Source organism: Vitis vinifera, chromosome 2, assembly GCF_030704535.1.
Source record: "Vitis vinifera cultivar Pinot Noir 40024 chromosome 2, ASM3070453v1".
Lineage (NCBI taxonomy): Eukaryota > Viridiplantae > Streptophyta > Magnoliopsida > Vitales > Vitaceae > Vitis > Vitis vinifera.
The window spans coordinates 4,077,534-4,095,164 of record NC_081806.1 but is presented as its reverse complement, the minus strand read 5'-3'; the positions used below and the strand labels follow the sequence as shown (position 1 = coordinate 4,095,164).

General features: G+C 33.0%; 1 protein-coding gene across 3 annotated transcripts; it reads left to right on the top strand.

Annotated features, from left to right (window-relative positions):
- Positions 1–8,222: 8,222 nt before the first annotated feature.
- On the top strand, positions 8,223–17,570 carry LOC100242824 (PGR5-like protein 1B, chloroplastic). 3 transcript variants are annotated; one of them, XM_002282084.5, is made up of 11 exons: positions 8,223–8,627; positions 8,891–9,006; positions 10,239–10,335; positions 10,435–10,535; positions 12,266–12,322; positions 15,405–15,481; positions 15,665–15,716; positions 16,047–16,157; positions 16,252–16,349; positions 16,507–16,582; positions 17,189–17,570. In XM_002282084.5, exons 1-10 carry the CDS (start codon positions 8,411–8,413, stop codon positions 16,574–16,576), a joined length of 996 nt encoding a protein of 331 aa, XP_002282120.1. In that variant the 5' UTR covers positions 8,223–8,410; the 3' UTR covers positions 16,577–16,582; positions 17,189–17,570. The 3 variants fall into 3 exon arrangements, with proteins under 3 accessions (XP_002282120.1, XP_010661470.1, XP_059599221.1); XM_010663168.3 differs by having other exon boundaries at positions 8,262–8,627; positions 17,175–17,570; XM_059743238.1 differs by having other exon boundaries at positions 8,262–8,627; positions 16,252–17,570.
- The last annotated feature ends 61 nt before the right edge of the window (positions 17,571–17,631 follow it).

Here is a 17,631-nt window from a genome sequence, read left to right as displayed (position 1 = left end):
TGCTGGTGGTCCGCGTGAAGGTTGGCATTTCTGGTGTCATTCCGGCGGTGTGGTAACCATGCAAGCTATGGGCAGCGGCTGTGGCGTCATGGAGCTATGGGATGGTGAACAATGGCTAGTCCAAGGCGGTTTCATAGAGATACAAAGGTGGTGGCTCAACTATGAGGGATGCGGCGGCGTTGTAAAGTGGAGATGGCGACTCTGATGGCTATGTAGTAATATAGGCGAGGAAAGACTGCGTGGTCAGTGGCCGGCAATGGCGAAGGCGAGCTGAGAGCAAGGGCGGCCTTCCATGAGAATGGAGGAGGGAAAAAGTGGAGATGAATGAAAAGACAATGAAGAGAATGGTGAGAAAAAGAAAAACAAAGTAGTGGCGGCTGTGTGAGGAGTCATTTCATAAACTGGGACTACAGGGTTGATAGACGGATTCTTCAAACTGAGAGAAGATAAACAACTCTAAAATCCAAGTCCCTATTCGATTCCCGCGGACTAGCAGTGAACTCACCAACTCAAAATGACGTATATGAAGGAAGAAGGAACAGAGATTGAAATGGTGTAAAATGTTCAAAAGGAAACAAACGGGAGAAAACAAATAGCAAATATATTGAGCCTCTTTCCAAGCATTAATCCGTGGGCTATGAACCAGGTAAAATATATATATATATATATATATATAAAGAACATCAACATGATCCATACAAACCCATATACGTAATATTCTCGAATGAAATCCAAGAGAGTGAAAGAATAGCATAGCAAACACGTCTCTTTAATGAACGAAAACTACATAAAAAAAAATGAGTGAAGAAGCAAATGCGATAGGGGAATATGAATCAAAAGTCAATAATACTCGTACCTGAGAGCACTCCTCCCCGATGAAGCTCACTTATCTTACCGCCCTCACTGCCTCCTCTACTAGCCAGATTTTTGAAAGCTCCTCTGCTTTCTCCCCTTGCTCCACTGGTAACTCCCCCTCTCTCGTAATCTGCCGCACCCTCTACAGTTGTGTTTTTCCCCCCAGATATTTTTCCCTTTTCCCGCCTTTTTTTCCACAGCCCTCACTTCCTCTCTGCCTTCTGTCTAATCTGGCCGCCCCCGTCAGCTTAATTCCCGGGGTGGTCAGGAGGGTCATCATGATAGAAAAAATCCGCCCCAAAAACTCCTCCTCGGGAGGGGGTCTACAAAAATATAAAAAAATCACCGACACCTTGTACACCCTATACGACATAGTTTTATACCTAGTATGACCTACTCCGGTAGATAAAAAAGCTTGAAGAAGAATTTTTTATCTTTTAAAAACCAATTCAAACAATTAATGACTTAAAGGTGATTTTAAATTTAAATTATGATTAAATTATTATTAATCTAAATTAAATTATTGATTAAAATTTATTATTTTATTTTTACTTTAAGTATTAAGATAGTTAAATGAAAAGATCTTAATTTTTTTTTTGAATTATTAAGTTAAGATATTCACCATTATCATATTAAATAAGATTATGAGAGATAAAAGGAGGGAGAAAAGAAAAGTGGGCAAGTAAACAAAATTGTTTATTTTAACTTACTATTTTAAATTATTTTTAATATTATATTATTCTGTTAAACATGTTTAATGAGTTTAATGATTTTTAGTAGAATTAATTAAAGCTAAATCATTAAATTAAATTAATGTTCAATTAATTAATTTAAGTTTAGGTTAAATTATATTTTAAGTCATTAAGTCGTTAAATTAATTTATTTTTAAATTTAAATTAATTTATGAAACATAACGCCTTACTCTATTTGTTTGACTTTAAGTTAGGTTATAAGACATTTTTAGGTTATCTATCTTTTTAAGTTATCAATTTTTTCTAAAACAATTTTTGTTAGTGGAAAAAGTCAATTTTTATTTATTTTTTATTTTCTCTTTTCAACCTTTTAATTTTGTTACAATAAATCTAATTTCTCACACACAATAAAACCAAATTTATTTAGAGAATTTTGTGTAATTCTTGACTTAAAAATAAATCAAGCTATCTCTATTTTTTTTTGGGAGGGAAAATTAAATTAGCAAAATTGTAAAAAAAATATGACTTAAATATGTTCTATTTTTCTCAATTTTTCCTTTTGTTTCTTAAGAAAATTTAGATTTATTTTTTTTTCTCATGAGGTATGTGGACCCCGCATTTTCGCTCGATGAGTTCCCACTTGATGACGCAATTCGCTTTTTATTATTTTGATGAAAACATTGATTTTTAGAAAAAGACTCGAAGTCGCCATTTTATGGACCCCACATTTTAGCTCAATGACGCAACTCGCTTTTTAGTATTTCGGTGAAAACATTGATTTTTAGAAAAATACTTGGAGTCGCCACTTATTTTTATTTTATTTTTAAAGGAAAAAACAAAATAAGAAAGAAAAACTCTAAGTGTGACTCCTAAAGGAAAAACAAGTCTATGAAAAACCAAAGTCGAGTTCGGGGTCAGGTTACCTATTGGGAAGGAACGGTGGTGGGCCGTAACGCCCCTCTAAGCCCTATAATAAGATCTCTACTAAATAAGGTGAAGTAAATGTGGCAATTGATAAGAAAATCAATGGATACCAATGAAAATGATCAAATACTAAAACAAATCATACATAAGAATAAGCAAAGTGAAAGTGAGATCGTACCTTGGCAGTAGGCAATAAAGCGCTATCAAGAAACAAGGTTAGTGTGCAATAATGAATATAAAATATATCACATGTATATTAAAGAGCAAGACAAATATCGAACAATATTCATTAAGCATAACCATCAATGATCATAAGAGAAAACTCATATGTAGGGCCCCCACCAAAACCCAAATGATTTTACATGAATTGGTCTCACAAATTCCATTATTTTATAATTATGAGAAAAAAAAACATTCTTACTTATGTAAAATCAAGAGAAACAGCAGATTGTTTGAAAACCAAAGTGGAATTAAAATTGTTCGAAAGAAAACTGGATTTTTGAAATTTATTTGAAAATTGGAGTCTTGAGAATTAAATTTAAAGATTGGAATTTTGGAAAATAAATTTGAAAAAAATTAGGATTTTGAAAATTGTTTGAGAAGTAGAAACTATAAACATTAAAGTATAAAAATTGGAATCTTGAAAATTATTTGAAGGTGGAATTTTTTAAAAAATAAAAAATAAAATGATAATAATAATAATAAATAAATAAATAAATGTGAAAATTGTAATTTTGGAAATTGGAAAATTGGAATTTTAGAAATTAAGAACTAAATTTGAAAATCGGAATTTTGAAGAATTATTTAAAGATGGAATTTTAAAAATAAACAATAAATAAAATAATAATAATCACGAAAATAATAATGATTAAATAAATAAACGTGAAAATTAGAATTTTGGAAATTAAATTTGGTAATCAGAATTAAAAAAAAAATTGTTTAAGGATGGAATTTTAAAAATAAATAAATAAATAGAATAATAATAATAACGAAAATAATAATGATTAAATAAATAAATGTGAAAATTGGAATTGTGGAAATTAGAAATTAAATTTGGAAATCGGAATTTAAAAAAAAAATGTTTAAGGACAGAAATTTAAAAATAAATAAATAAATGGAATAATAATAATAAAAATAATAATAATTAAATAAATGAACGTGAATATTGGAAAATTTTAAATTGGAAATTAAATTCGGAAATCATAATTTTGAAAAAATGTTCAAGAATTGATTTTTTTATTTGATAAAAATAATAATAATAAATAAATAAAATAATAATAATAATGAAAATAATAATTAAATAAATGAACGTGAATATTGGAATTTTTTAAATTGGAAATTAAATTGGGAAATTGGAATTTTGAAAAATTGTTTAAGGATAGAATTTTTTATAAATAAATAGAATAATAATAATAACAAAAATAATAATTAAATAAATGAACGTGAATATTGGAATTTTTAAAATTACAAATTAAATTCGGCGGAATTTTGAAAAATTGTTTAAGGATGGAATTTGTTTTAAAATAAATAAATGAAAGTGAATATTGGAATTTTTTAAATTGGAAATTAAATTCGAAAATCATAATTTTGAGATTTACTTAAAGATTAAATTTTAAAAATAAATAAATAAAATAATAATAATAACAAAAATAATAATGATTAAATAAATAAATATGGAAATCGGAATTCCAAAAATTAGAAATTGAATTTGGAAATTAGGATTTTGAAGAATTACTTAAAGATGAAATTTTAAAAATTAAATTTGAAAATAATTAAAGTTTGGAAAGTCAAGGTTTTGAAAATAATTTTTTTTTTTAAATAGGAGTTTTGAAAATTTAAATTAAAACTGGAGTTTTGGGAAATTATCTTAAGATTAAAAATTTGAAAATTAATTTTTTTTTTGCGTAAAAGTTGAAGAAAACTAAGAAAATAATAAAAAAAACAAAGACATGGTCTAAGTATCATAACGCGTACAGGTACAATAGCACTACAAACCCATTTTTACATTGCAATAATGCTACACTATCCCATTTTCCAATGCACATATCTTTGAAATTCACACCACAAACCCATTCTCTTATGCACGTGACTGCCATACCCACACCAAGCCCTTTTTTCAAAATTATAACACATATATCACTTTTTCACCCTCTTCAACACTACCACCACCACGGACACACAAAAACAGCAAAACCTAGATTACTATATGAAAAAAAGAAAGAGATTCTTCCCTTTCACTCCGCCTTCTACCTATGTATAAACCCTAGAACAAAAAACAATCAGCAATGCTAGAAGATTTGAATCCAGTCCTCTGTAGAGGGAAATAAGGCTAAAATTCTAGGGTGGAGTGATAATATTATCGAGTTGGGCCTCAACGGTAGTGGTGGTAGCAGCATGAATACTCTAAGCCTTTGTATGGAGAACCTTAAAGATCCCAAACTGTTCTGGAAAACATAGACTTGAACTTTGCATGATAGTTGATACCCAAAGCAATGCATTTAAAACCTGTGGTGGAGGAGACAGGAGCGCTTGATGGTAAGTGGAAGGGTGATGAGTTTGATGGGTGTTAGAAAATGAAGATAGAGTGATGATAGACATTGGTGGGTAAAGAGAAGGTTTCGGTGGGCATGAGGTGTGATAAATGGAGTATAGTGATAGGTATAATACTTAAGAACGGAGTGAGATGAGGCTTCCATGCATGGGACTAGGAGAACGGGTTTGAACAGATAAGGTGGTGAAATGATGGATGGAGGCATAGGTATGTGGTGGGTATGGGAAGAGTGAAAATGGGTATGAGAATGAAGCGGGTTGTTGCAATGGGTGTGATGGATAAATGAACGGGTATGGGGATGGGTTTGGAGGTTACGATGGATGAAGATTTAGAGAAAGAAGTGGGTATGAAGAGGGTTCGTGGGGTGTGAAGATGGAGAGATGAGGATGGCTATGGCATGGGAATTCATGCACGTGGAGCATTATTGAATCATTTTTTCATTTGGGCCATCATTTCTTTGAGCTGCTTTGACTCCTTAGCACAAAGTCACAGATGGGGTCCTGAATGGAGTTATCACCATGCTTCCACCCTGGTAATGGGGTCTAGTACGTGGGTCTGAGGTGCAACTGCTAGGGTGGGGTATGAGATAATCAATGGGTGTAAGGGAACCATAGAGACTCTAGCTGCAAACTCACCAATGTGATCCTCTTTTTATACATTCTAGCATCTCGGGACTGAAAATGGGGTTATGGCCATAAACGGGCAACACCACAAGACCCCAAGAGAAAGGTCTCATTCCCAACTTTGCAAAAAAAGGCAGCTTCAGGTGAACCCACTTTGTCACTCTTCTTAACAAACTATACAGGAACAACTGTCTTCATTACATCCTTGTTGCTATTGATGGGAGTGTTAAACATCTGGACAAAGGCAACATGAACAAGATCCAGTCCTATGCTTCCAGGTTGGACAACAACATCTTGACAGCCTCGTCATTCACTCCCTGTATTTTCACTCTTAGATGAAGACGCACCAACCAAAGCACACCACAGACAGACACCAAAAACAGAGAAGTATAGGGCAAGGACCATTAACAAAAAGAAAACAAGAATGAATGAACCAAAAGGACATAAATCGAAGCCTCATTTCACGAGTTATCCACGGGCTTGCAAGTGGGTTGAGGGACCATAGGTTCATACAAAAAAAAACAAGGGTATGAATTCCGGGATATCTCATAATGCAACTAAAGTAGAGTAAAGTTACTTTTCAATAAAACCAAGGAAAAGAGGTGATAAAACAATGACAACAAATCTATAGATATTCCAGAGATTAATGAAAGCTAAACATATAGCCTAATACCCCTACCCAAAACAAACAATAATATCTAGAAATAAGAAGGAGAAGATAATGAACAGAAGCAATGGTAAATACAGGGTCCTTACCTGAGAAACCTCTTCTCGAACAAAAGCTCGCTTGACTCCAAGCTTTGTTTTTTTTTTTTTTTGCTATCTCTAGAAAATCTTCTATTCTCCAGCTATCCACCCTCCAACTGGTTTCTTCCCAAGCTCCCTCAAATTTTCTAGCTTTTTGCCTCTCTCCTGTTTCTGTCTTTTCTCGTAAGCCACTACCCGTTCCACTGCTCCTTGTTCAAGGAGGATGTCATCACTGTCAACCACCACCATGGTGAGCCATGCTCTTTGCCACATGCCCATGCAGCTGGTTCTCGGTAGAAAGGGGGTCCCTCACTCCTTTAAGGTGTGGCCAACTCTTCCCGAGTGTGAGAGAAAAAAAACCTTCAAATGCTATAAAAGCAATAAATAAAACTAATAACATTTGATTTTTAAAAGGGGTCTACAAGTCTAATCTCAATATAAAATAAATAACACAAAATCATTTAATTTGGATAAGAGATTAATTTAAAATAAATCCACAAAATTCCAAAAACTGAGATTGAACCATACACATATATTGTGGATTTATTTTAGATTAATTTCTTATTCAAATTAAATTATTTTATTTTAGTCTTATTTTGTTTGAGAAATTTAGTTTGATGGTCCAATACGGATAAAAATGGAAAGAAAAAAAAAACTTTTTCCATGATAGAAGCAAAAACAAAAATCACTATTTTTATTAAAATAAAATTATATTATAAAAAATAATAACTTAATCAATAACTAGCTCTAAAAATGCTTTAAATTTTTTACAGAATTAAGTTAATAAAAAAAATAAAATTCTTAGGCATCATTAGGTTTGATTTATAAAACTATTTTTTAAGTTTAGTAAGAGTTACTATTAATATTGACTAATATTTATATTTTAATGATTTAAGTTGCCTTAAGTTAAATTATAGTTACATTGTTGATTTAAAATTTATTACTTAATTATAACTTTTAATTGTTAAGATTATTTGATAAAATTAACTTAAAATTTATTTCAAATCATTAAATTGACATATTATTATGATAAATTATAATTAGAGCAAAGAAAATCAAATAACTATGGAGGTTATGAAGTAGCGAACGAGATTATTGAGATAATTAGGGCAAATGAAGGTAAAAAAATAAAATGAATATGTTAACTTAAAAATAAGTTAATAGTTTTTATATATTACTTAAAATTATTATTATTATTATTTTTATCTTAAGTCATATCATTGAGTTAATTTATCAAATATATTTAATTTACTTAATAATTTAAATTAAGTTATTAAGTCATTTTAAGTTATTAAATTGATTTATCAAACACCACCTTAATACTTAAATTAAGTCTTAAAATTATATTAAGATATTAAATTGATTTACCAAATCCCCCCATATCACCACTTATTTATTTATTTTTTATTATAATGAAAGATTTTTATCATGATTTTTTTTTTGTTAATATGGATTTTTTTTGGAGAAATTAAGCTAATATGATATAATAAAATAAAAATCTATAATTCCAATTTTTTTAATCATTTTGGGTAATGCTTACATTAAAAACACCTTAAAATAAGTCAAAAGATCTTATTTTATATTAAGACAATTAGCTATGTTTTTAATAAAGGCAATCATAATAATAACGAGTGTCATTAATAAAAAGCTGATAGTGGACTTGAATCAGACTCTGGCCCAGGCCAAAAAAGGCCCACCAAACCCATCCACAAAGCAATCGACACGTGTATCCAAGGGTAATAAGTATAAGAGACCATCCACGTGTATCCTAGTACAAATAAAAAAGGAAAATTGATGACGTGGCAGATGACACGAAATCAAAAGTGGGAAACTATGAGATCCTCTGCATTTTCCCTCCACACATTTCAGAGTTACCTTATCTCCGAGCTGTCCCTCTCTCTCTCTCCCTCCAAACAACCCAAAAATATCACAATGCAATTCATTTCCCTCACCTCACTCTCACCTGAAACCACCACTTTCCACCACCACCACCACCGGCACCGCCGGAGAAGAAGCTCATGTTTTCAAGCCTAATGGCTACCAAGTTGGGGTTTGCTCTAACCACAGCGCCGCGCCTCTTCGCTTCTTCGTCACGGAAGCCATTGATTTCGCCGGCATCGTTGTCATCTGCATCATCTTGTTCGAGAGTTGAGTCATTTCAATTGGTCGGTCGGCAGTTGCGTCTTTCGCGTAGACTTTTTATTATTTCACCTAAGGCCACTGCAGACCAGCAAGGTTAGGGTTTTTACATCCCTAGCAGAAGTGTTTATTATATTTTGTTGGTTTCAGGAAAATATTGAGAAAAGGAAAAAACGTACAAAAAAAATACGATGTTATTGATTTATCACGAAAAAAATACGAAAGAAAATTAAAAAACATTTATGCACATGAGAAGAAACAAGTAATTTATGCACAGAAGAAGAAACTTCACACAGATTTACTTAGATTTGGAATTCAACCTTGGTTTGCATAAGATACGCTGACTTAAATGTTTACAGGTCAGGTCCAAGGAGATGACGTTGTTGATTCTAAAATCTTGCCCTACTGTAGCATAGACAAGAAAGAAAAGAGGTCAATTGGGGAGATGGAACAAGATTTTCTTCAGGCACTGCAGGTTGATTCTGTTGTATTTTACCCATTTGCTTTTATATTTAATTTTGTTGCTTATCTTGCTGATTTAGCATAGGGCCAGGGCCACGTGTATCCTGAACCTTGAATTAAAACCTCCTAAATGAGGCTGTGAGGATCCAACTTTGGCCAAGCATAACAGAACCTCTATTACTATATGCAACCAAGCCTTAATACACAAAATGATACCACCTACGTTCATTCTATCCTTGAAAAACAAAGGGAGAGAGAATGATGCCAGATATATGATATTCCAGACCCTAGTGGTATTGTGGTACCCATTTCTCATTGTTCTTATTGAAATAAATCTATAGCGTTTCTCACAAAAATAAGAGAGTGCTTAGTAAAACCTTACACCTAACTAATTAAGTTAATTCTAAATTAAATTATTCTTAAGTTGTTGACTTAAAACTTATTAGTTTATTTTTAACTTTGTTTATTAAGGTTGTTTGGTAAGTTAACTTTAATTTTTGTCTAAATTAACAAGTTGAAATATTTACCTTCATTGATATTAACTAATGTTTTCCCTCATTAATCTTAAATGATAAATTTATTTGTTAAACATTCATATTAAAATTATTATAGATCCATAAAATAATTACAAAATATTTACAGTGCAAAATGGGTCATATACGTGGAGCCTCATAGATGTAAAGGAGACTCTCACCAGATGTGGGTAAATAAGGCAAAAAAAATCTGGGATTTAGAAATAATTTAATTATTTTGATTTTAATATTTAAAGTTATTTTTAACTTTTAAGTTATGGTATTGAGCTATTTTTCTAAACATGTTTAATCTATTTAATGACTTAAATTAAGTTATTAAATCATATATTATTAAGTTGATTTGCCAAACACGCTTTAAATTTCTATAAAAAGTTAAACAAAATCTTGATTTTCTAAAATTATTAGATAATTTTGATAATCTTTAATTTGCATGTGAGTATTATTTGATAATACTCATGACCACTCATGAAAACTTGTTGAAAAGAATTGTAAAGTTTTTATATTTATCATCATTTTGAAATTTTTCTTTACTCTTATATCCTTGGGCAAATTTCTGGCTTAGTCATTATTGGCCTCATTTTTAGCCTAACCTAATCAGAGCTTATGTGGCCCCTTTAGAGCAAATTTGCAGCTCCACTATTTTGTGTGGGGTGTGTTTGTGTTTATTCTCATTACATTTTGTTGTAATATTCTTTCCATTTTTCTGTTGTAGTCTTTTTATTATGAGGGAAAGGCTATTATGTCAAATGAGGAATTTGACAACCTCAAGGAAGAACTCATGTGGGAAGGAAGCAGCGTTGTTATGCTAAGTACATATTTAGATTATCTTAATCAATATCTTTATGATATAATAGTTTGTAATACTTTTTAAATCTCTAAAATGTAAAATTGGCTTATGTGTAATGCAGGTTCTGATGAACAGAAGTTTCTTGAAGCCTCCATGGCCTATGTTGCAGGGAACCCGATAATGTCTGATGAAGAGTTTGACGATTTGAAGATAAAGCTTAAGGTTGGTGCCCATTTGTTTCTTGATTGCAAGTATCTCTATACAAATAATTTATACAATGGGTTAGCATTATGTGGCTTTAGTCACCTATCAAAAAATAAAAATAAAAATGTGGCTTTAGTCTACTCAGCCATGAAGTTAGGAGATTCTCAACCACCATGTGGCACGTAGACATCTCAAAGACTTTGCTCTGACCAAATGGGCCTTCATCTATTCATAGCTGCCTTTGTAACTGTTTGTTGAGTGTCCAAAATCTTCCTAAAACTGATACTCAATACACTCTGCTTGAAGTATTCTAGATACTCCTATACTACTCCGAAGGCTTCCACCTAACTCTAGAGAACTCCACACTAATTTGGAGGCCTCTACAGTGTCCAACCATATAGAAGCTTCAGCCAAAGATACATGAAGAAAACTTCTGTGATGATTTTTGACCAGCTAATGACTATCTCAGAAAACTTTTGTGCTGACTTTTGAGCATCTAATGACTATCTCTTTAGAAAGTTCGACCCACTATAAATACTTGTAAGGCCACACTTGTGTAAGATGCAGTCCACAAGGAGGTAGAGATTGAAGAGATCTTACGTATGATAAAAAGTTACATAAATTAATTGGATAGGCACTTGAGTGTCTTGTGATTGGCATGTTACACCAATTTGATTGAAGGGGGAATTTTAGATGATGGATGTAAGACCAACAATGCATTATATTGAAATACTAGGGGAGCACTTAGAAGTGATAAAATGGATTTTGACTCGCATACTTTGTTCATATGCAACGAGGACCAATAATTGTAGTAGTGACAAGGTGTGAGATGGTTAAGTTGAAGGTCCCCTTAAACAAGGTGAAGACCATAAAGGATGTGGTCTAAGGTGGTCATAGGGATGATCAGATTACTTATAACTAAGAGAATACATGATTTTACATAAGGTTGAATAGTAGAATAGGATTGATGATGCCAACTTTAGATATATGATAAATGGTTTTAAGTTAGTATGCTCCATTTGGCCTTTGGAAGGACATAAAGACTTTACAAACCATACTTCTCTACCACCTCACAAAAATACTATATGAGGTTCTTGCTTCACAATAATGAGGAGTTCAGTTCAAGTGATGCAATTGCATTTGGGTGGAGATACATAGAAAGTTATCCAACTAAAGATTCTTCAAAAGCTTCCGTTGTTAATTTAGCTTTCAAGTTTGTTTTTTCCTGTGTTTGGCCATCCATATAATTGCTGCTATTATTATGCTTTCTTCTTGTCCATAATTTTCTTTTTCTAGATTGAAGTGAAATTGTAGTTGAAGGCCATAAATGATGTGGTCTGAGGTGGTCATAGGGATGACCAGATTACTTATTACTAAGAGAATACATGATTTTACATAAGGTTGAATGGTAGAATAAGATTGATGATGCCAACTTTAGATCTATGATAAATGGTTTTAAGTTAGTATCCTCCATTTGGCCTTTGGAAGGACCTAAAGACTTCACAAACCATACTTCTCTATCACCTCTCAAAAATACTATATGAGGTTCTTCCTTCACAATAATGAATTCAGTTCAAGTGATGCAATTGCATTTGGGTGGAGCTACATAGAAAGTTATCCAACTAAAGATTCTTCAAAAGCTTCCATTGTTAATTTAGCTTTCAAGTTTGTTTTTTCCTGTGTTTGGCCATCCATATAATTGCTGCTATTATTATGCTTTCTTCTTATCCATAATTTTCTTTTTCTAGATTGAAGGAAGTGAAATTGTAGTTGAGGGTCCAAGATGCAGTCTTCGTAGTAAAAAGGTGTGTATCTTTCTGTATCTTCTCCCTTTTCATGGTGTGTGCTTTAATGTAACCCTGTGTGTCATTTAAGCTTTAAAAGTTGCATGGCTAAAACTGCATGATTATTATTTTGAAGTTATTGTGGGTTGGTTGTTCGATTTATTTACTGCTTATATGATTTATTTATGAACTTTTAAAAATGCCAAGTAGGTAGTTAAGCCAATGTTATAAGCTCCACTTCTCTTTTCCTCTCATTCTTTCCACCATATCTTGCTCCACGTGGCTTTAAATACAAGCAGCATCTTTTATAAGCCTGGTACTATTTGGGTTTGGTACGGTAGCCTCCCAACAAATACAATTACATTTTCACGATTTAATTTTGACTCATAACATCATTATCTACCTTGTATTGATTAATTAGATACTTGTCTGCAAATCAGAACATTGATTGCCTGACTTGCCTGTAAAATTTCATTGCATTAGTGTTTTTAAGTTGTCTGCTGAGGAATAGCATAAATACTCCAGTTTTTAAAAATTTAAACCTTTGTAGGAATTGGAGTTTGTTGGTATTTGGATTTAACACTTATACAAAATATATATTTTTGGGCTACCGGAGCTCTAATTTTATTGATGAAGAATGCTGAATTTATACATGAACTTGTAACTTAAATGACATTAGAATAGCAGAAAATCAAGCTACTAGATGATGAACAACTACTTCCTATAAAATAGAAACCAAATCTTGACCAAATAAAAATAAGAAAATATCTAGATGTTGCAGATTTTGTGCAAGACTCCAGCTGCAATATTCAAAATTCAAATTCCAGCAAATACTAAGTCAAAATTCAACACTCCTCCTTGACTTCGTAGATGCAAAGACACTCAAACCAAACTTCGAAAGGGGTCTGCTTCTTTAACACTTTTGTTGGTAATATGTTCAGAAAATATACTGCTCTACTTGCAGTTTTAGCCCAAAATTGTTTGCATTCCATTTCAAGGATGGCATTTTTTGAGATCCACCAAACATTGTTTGCATTCCATTTCAAGGATGGCATTTTTTGAGATCCACCAACATCAGTATGCACCAGTTGCAATTTTTGGGTTGCTCTCCAGGATATTTTCTTTGGAAAGGGAAGTTTAGTTTGCTTCCCATATTGACAAGTAGCACATATAGGAAGATCTTTTTCTAAGTCAGGAAGTCCTTCAACTATTTGATTTTTCTTCATGTAGAGCACATCATCATGATGAAAGTGCTCGACCCTTCTGTCCCAAAACATTGTTGTGCTATCTTGTTGTAAAATAGCAGTATGCTCATCTTCCAGTAAATTCAAGGCAAAACTCTTGCCCTTCATTTTTATGTTGAACACCTCTTTGCCTTCAGCATCCTTGATAATGCAATTCCTATCTTCAAAATAAACTTTAAATTCTTTCTCAACGAGCTGTCCAACACTGAGTAAGTTTTGGTCAATGTCAGGCACAAACAAAACATCATAAATGAGTTTCAAACCTGTTTGGCTTTCGATAGCAACCGTTCCTTTGCCCTTCACTGGAATATACTCACCATTTCCAATTCTGACTTTGGAAATAGTTGTTCTATCAAGTTCTCTAAAGAGATCTTGATTATTTGTCATGTGGTTTGTACAACCACTATCCACAAGCCAGCTTTTAGAGGTGCTTTTATTAGCAAAACACGTTGCTTCAAACAATTGCTCCTCCTGGCAATAGTCAACTGCTGCACTAGTTTCTTCTTGCTGTTGATTTTTGCAAATCCTCTCCACATGTCCTTGTTTACCACACTTGTTGCATTTCACATCTGGTCTCCACCAACATTTTTGTGGAGAATGATTTGTCTTCTTGCAATGAGGACAAGGTGGAAAAACTCCATTTTTCTGGTTGTTGCCACACGACTTGTTGTTGTTCACCTTTCCATTTTTATGGCCTGCATTTTTCTGCATTCTTGCTTGAAATGCTCCTTCTGCAGTATCTCCTTGTCTCATGAGTCTTCTTTGTTCCACAGCCTCCAAGGAATGTAATAATTCTGTCAAGCTAATAGTTGACAGATCTTTTGAATTCTCCAAAGAGGAAATTGTAGCTTCATATTTCTCAGGAAGTGTAACCAATATCTTTTGAACAATCTTCTCATTGGAAAATTCTTTTCCAAGCAGCCTAACTTTGTCTGCTATTGAAAGAAGTTGTGCAGCATAGTCTTTAACAGCATCAGACTCCCTCATTTTCTTCATTTCAAATTCTCGAATCAAGTTCATCACCTGCATGTTTTTTATTATTTCATCTCCTTTGTATTCCTCCTTGAGATACTCCCAAATTTCTGCAGCTGAATCAATTTTCATGATTTTGATGAAAATTGATGGTGAAACTGCAGCAAACAAGCAAGCTTTCGCTTTAGCCTTTCTTGTCCTTCTTTCTTTATGCAACTTCATTTGAGCCACAGTTGGATTGGCTCCCAGGGGAGGAACTTCATAATTTTCTTCCACTGCTTCCCAAACATCAAGTGCTTGTAGATGAACTGTCATTCTAACAGCCCAAGTTTCATAATTGTCTCCATCAAGAATTGATGGTGCAACTGTGAGACTTGACTCTTCCATTGCTAAATGATTTTAGAAGGTGTTTGGGTTCACTCACCTCACTGGCCCCTCAAGATAAGAAAGGCTCTGATACCACTTTGTTGGTATTTGGATTTAACACTTATACAAAATATATATTTTTGGGCTACCGGAGCTCTAATTTTATTGATGAAGAATGCTGAATTTATACATGAACTTGTAACTTAAATGACATTAGAATAGCAGAAAATCAAGCTACTAGATGATGAACAACTACTTCCTATAAAATAGAAACCAAATCTTGACCAAATAAAAATAAGAAAATATCTAGATGTTGCAGATTTTGTGCAAGACTCCAGCTGCAATATTCAAAATTCAAATTCCAGCAAATACTAAGTCAAAATTCAACAGAGTTGATGTGTTTTTATTGGAGACCTTTATTGATATCTTTTTTGCAGTCGTATTCTAGTGCATGCAACTTGCTACTAGTTACTATTTACTAGATACACTCAAGTTAACTTTTTTTCATCTTCTCCATATAGGTTTATAGTGATCTGTCTGTCGACTATCTCAAGATGTTCCTCTTGAATGTCCCAGCTGCTGTTGTTGCACTGTCATTGTAAGTAGAATTTGCACCACTGTATTAGTATGCCTTTAACTTCAAATTTTATCTTCTTTTTTGGAATTTTTGGTTCTTCTTTATGGTGGTGGTTTGGAGGAATAAATTGCTGTTGTCCCAAAGCAACTGGCATGTAGCCTACTTTGTGGATCTAAACCTGTTCAATTCTTTTTGTATTGACAGGTTTTTCTTCCTGGATGATGTGACTGGATTTGAAATCACTTTTCTTTTGGAGGTGAGCTATTATCATTATTATTTTTGTTCTGATTCTTATGCATTTCAGTGTTTATTTTTTTGTTCTAGTTTTTGACCATTTGAAGGTAAGTGATTAGATACACTTTTTATTGAAATTGAAGCTTGCCAATTATTTCTCATAACTCATTCTCCATTTATCACTATGGAAGATGCTGAATGAGATGTTCCAATGGCTGAGTGGGTTGGTCAATTGAATCAGATTTGCTCATTGAAAAAACAAACTTTTGACCATTCTTAGTCATTGCTTCTCACATTTAAAGTCTGGTTATCTTATTATTTATTGATTCATCTGTAAATCATTGAGTTGCAGCTCCAGGAACCATTCAGTTTCATTTTCACGTGGTTTGCTGCAGTGCCCCTCATATTTTGGCTATCTCAGACAATTACCAAATTTATTTTGAAAGATTTTTTGATCCTAAAGGTAAAATTTCTGCACACATTTATTATAAGGTTTTATACTGAAAATCCATGTTATATCAGTTTAACCGCCCAACTAATAAAACATTGTTTTTTAGGGCCCCTGCCCAAACTGTGGTACAGAGAATGTTTCGTTCTTTGGCACTATACTGTCAATTTCCAATGGTGGTACCACCAACAATCTTAAATGTTCCAAGTAAGTTTAAAGCTATTTACTAACTGCATTAATCGATAGACATTGTGAATTTTTAATATTGATGTTCCTGCAAGCATTCTCTTGGGATCATTAGTTAAAGAGGCAATATTTTCTCCACTGACTTTTTGAAATCTCGTCTATAATATTTTGTCTATAGTTGTGAGACTCAAATGGTGTATGATTCAAAGACACGCTTGATTACATTGCCTGAAGGAAGTGAAGCTTGAGTGCAGGTACATATACCCATTCAACCCTAAAATCCTTGTACTTGATCATGGTAACACCAAAGAGTTAACAATTTCAAAAGCTTCTACTTTAGTTTCCATATGCAATTTGACTGCTTGATCAAGGCTGCAACTTCAGATAGTTGGGCCATCTCAAGTTCAGTTCAAGCTTTCCCATCGAGACACTGCTGGTCAAAATCGAGTCCAATAGTCCAATTTTTTTTATTGGTTTGGACCTTTTTTCCATCCATGATTGCTTAGGGGATTAAAAGGCTTGGCCTGGGCTGATTTTATTTTTCATTTTTCATTGTTTATGTTTTATCCACTTTTGGTTTACTGATTTGAAGATACTGTTATCTCGTGTTGGAATCTCCTTTTTTGCTAGCATTATTAGGGTAAAACCAAAATTTAGATCTGATCCTACCCCAGCCAAGTAAAACCTTAGTCCTGTCCACTATTTGAGTGACTGCAGCTGGAAGGTTTCAGCTGGAACCCAAAGTTGCAGGCCCAGTTATGACCTAGGAAGATTCCTTGTTTTGCAGAGTAGCAATGAGGTTAAAATTCTTGACATTTTGTTGATTCAATAAACAAAAATCTCAAGGTTTCTCAATGCAGGATCGACCTATGTGGAAGGACCTACTACTACATAACTTTGTGGTAACATGTAAAGTTACTGGGAAAGGAATCGGGTTGTGTTTTCAGGAAGTGCAAAGAGATGGGCAGACATCAATGTGATGGGTTGGAGCTGAATTTCTAGCTCCATGTCAATATTGCTTGTATCTATATGTTCATATCGATATCTAATACAGGCTTGTACACTCAGAGAGGGACGATATTGTTGTAATCAAAACGTCCTACTTTATTAGAATTGTGTTTTGTGTAACTTCATAGTTTTGGGTTTTTCTCCTACAATCCGGCAAGTCTTTCATGTAACCCCTCCTCAGCATGGGTTCTAAGTCACTACAGTAATATTCCCCCCTGTTTTTGGTTTTTGGCAGATTTTATGAATTGTAGGCTCATTCTTTTGCTAATTTTGAACGTAAATGGATATGAAGTAA

Coding starts and splice junctions, on each gene's coding strand:
- LOC100242824 (XM_002282084.5), top strand. CDS start 8,411: ATGTTTTCAAGCCTAATGGCTACCAAGTTGGGGTTTGCTCTAACCACA. Junction 12,323..15,404: donor GCAGTCTTCGTAGTAAAAAG/GTGTGTATCTTT, acceptor TTCTCCATATAG/GTTTATAGTGATCTGTCTGT. Junction 15,717..16,046: donor AAATCACTTTTCTTTTGGAG/GTGAGCTATTAT, acceptor ATTGAGTTGCAG/CTCCAGGAACCATTCAGTTT.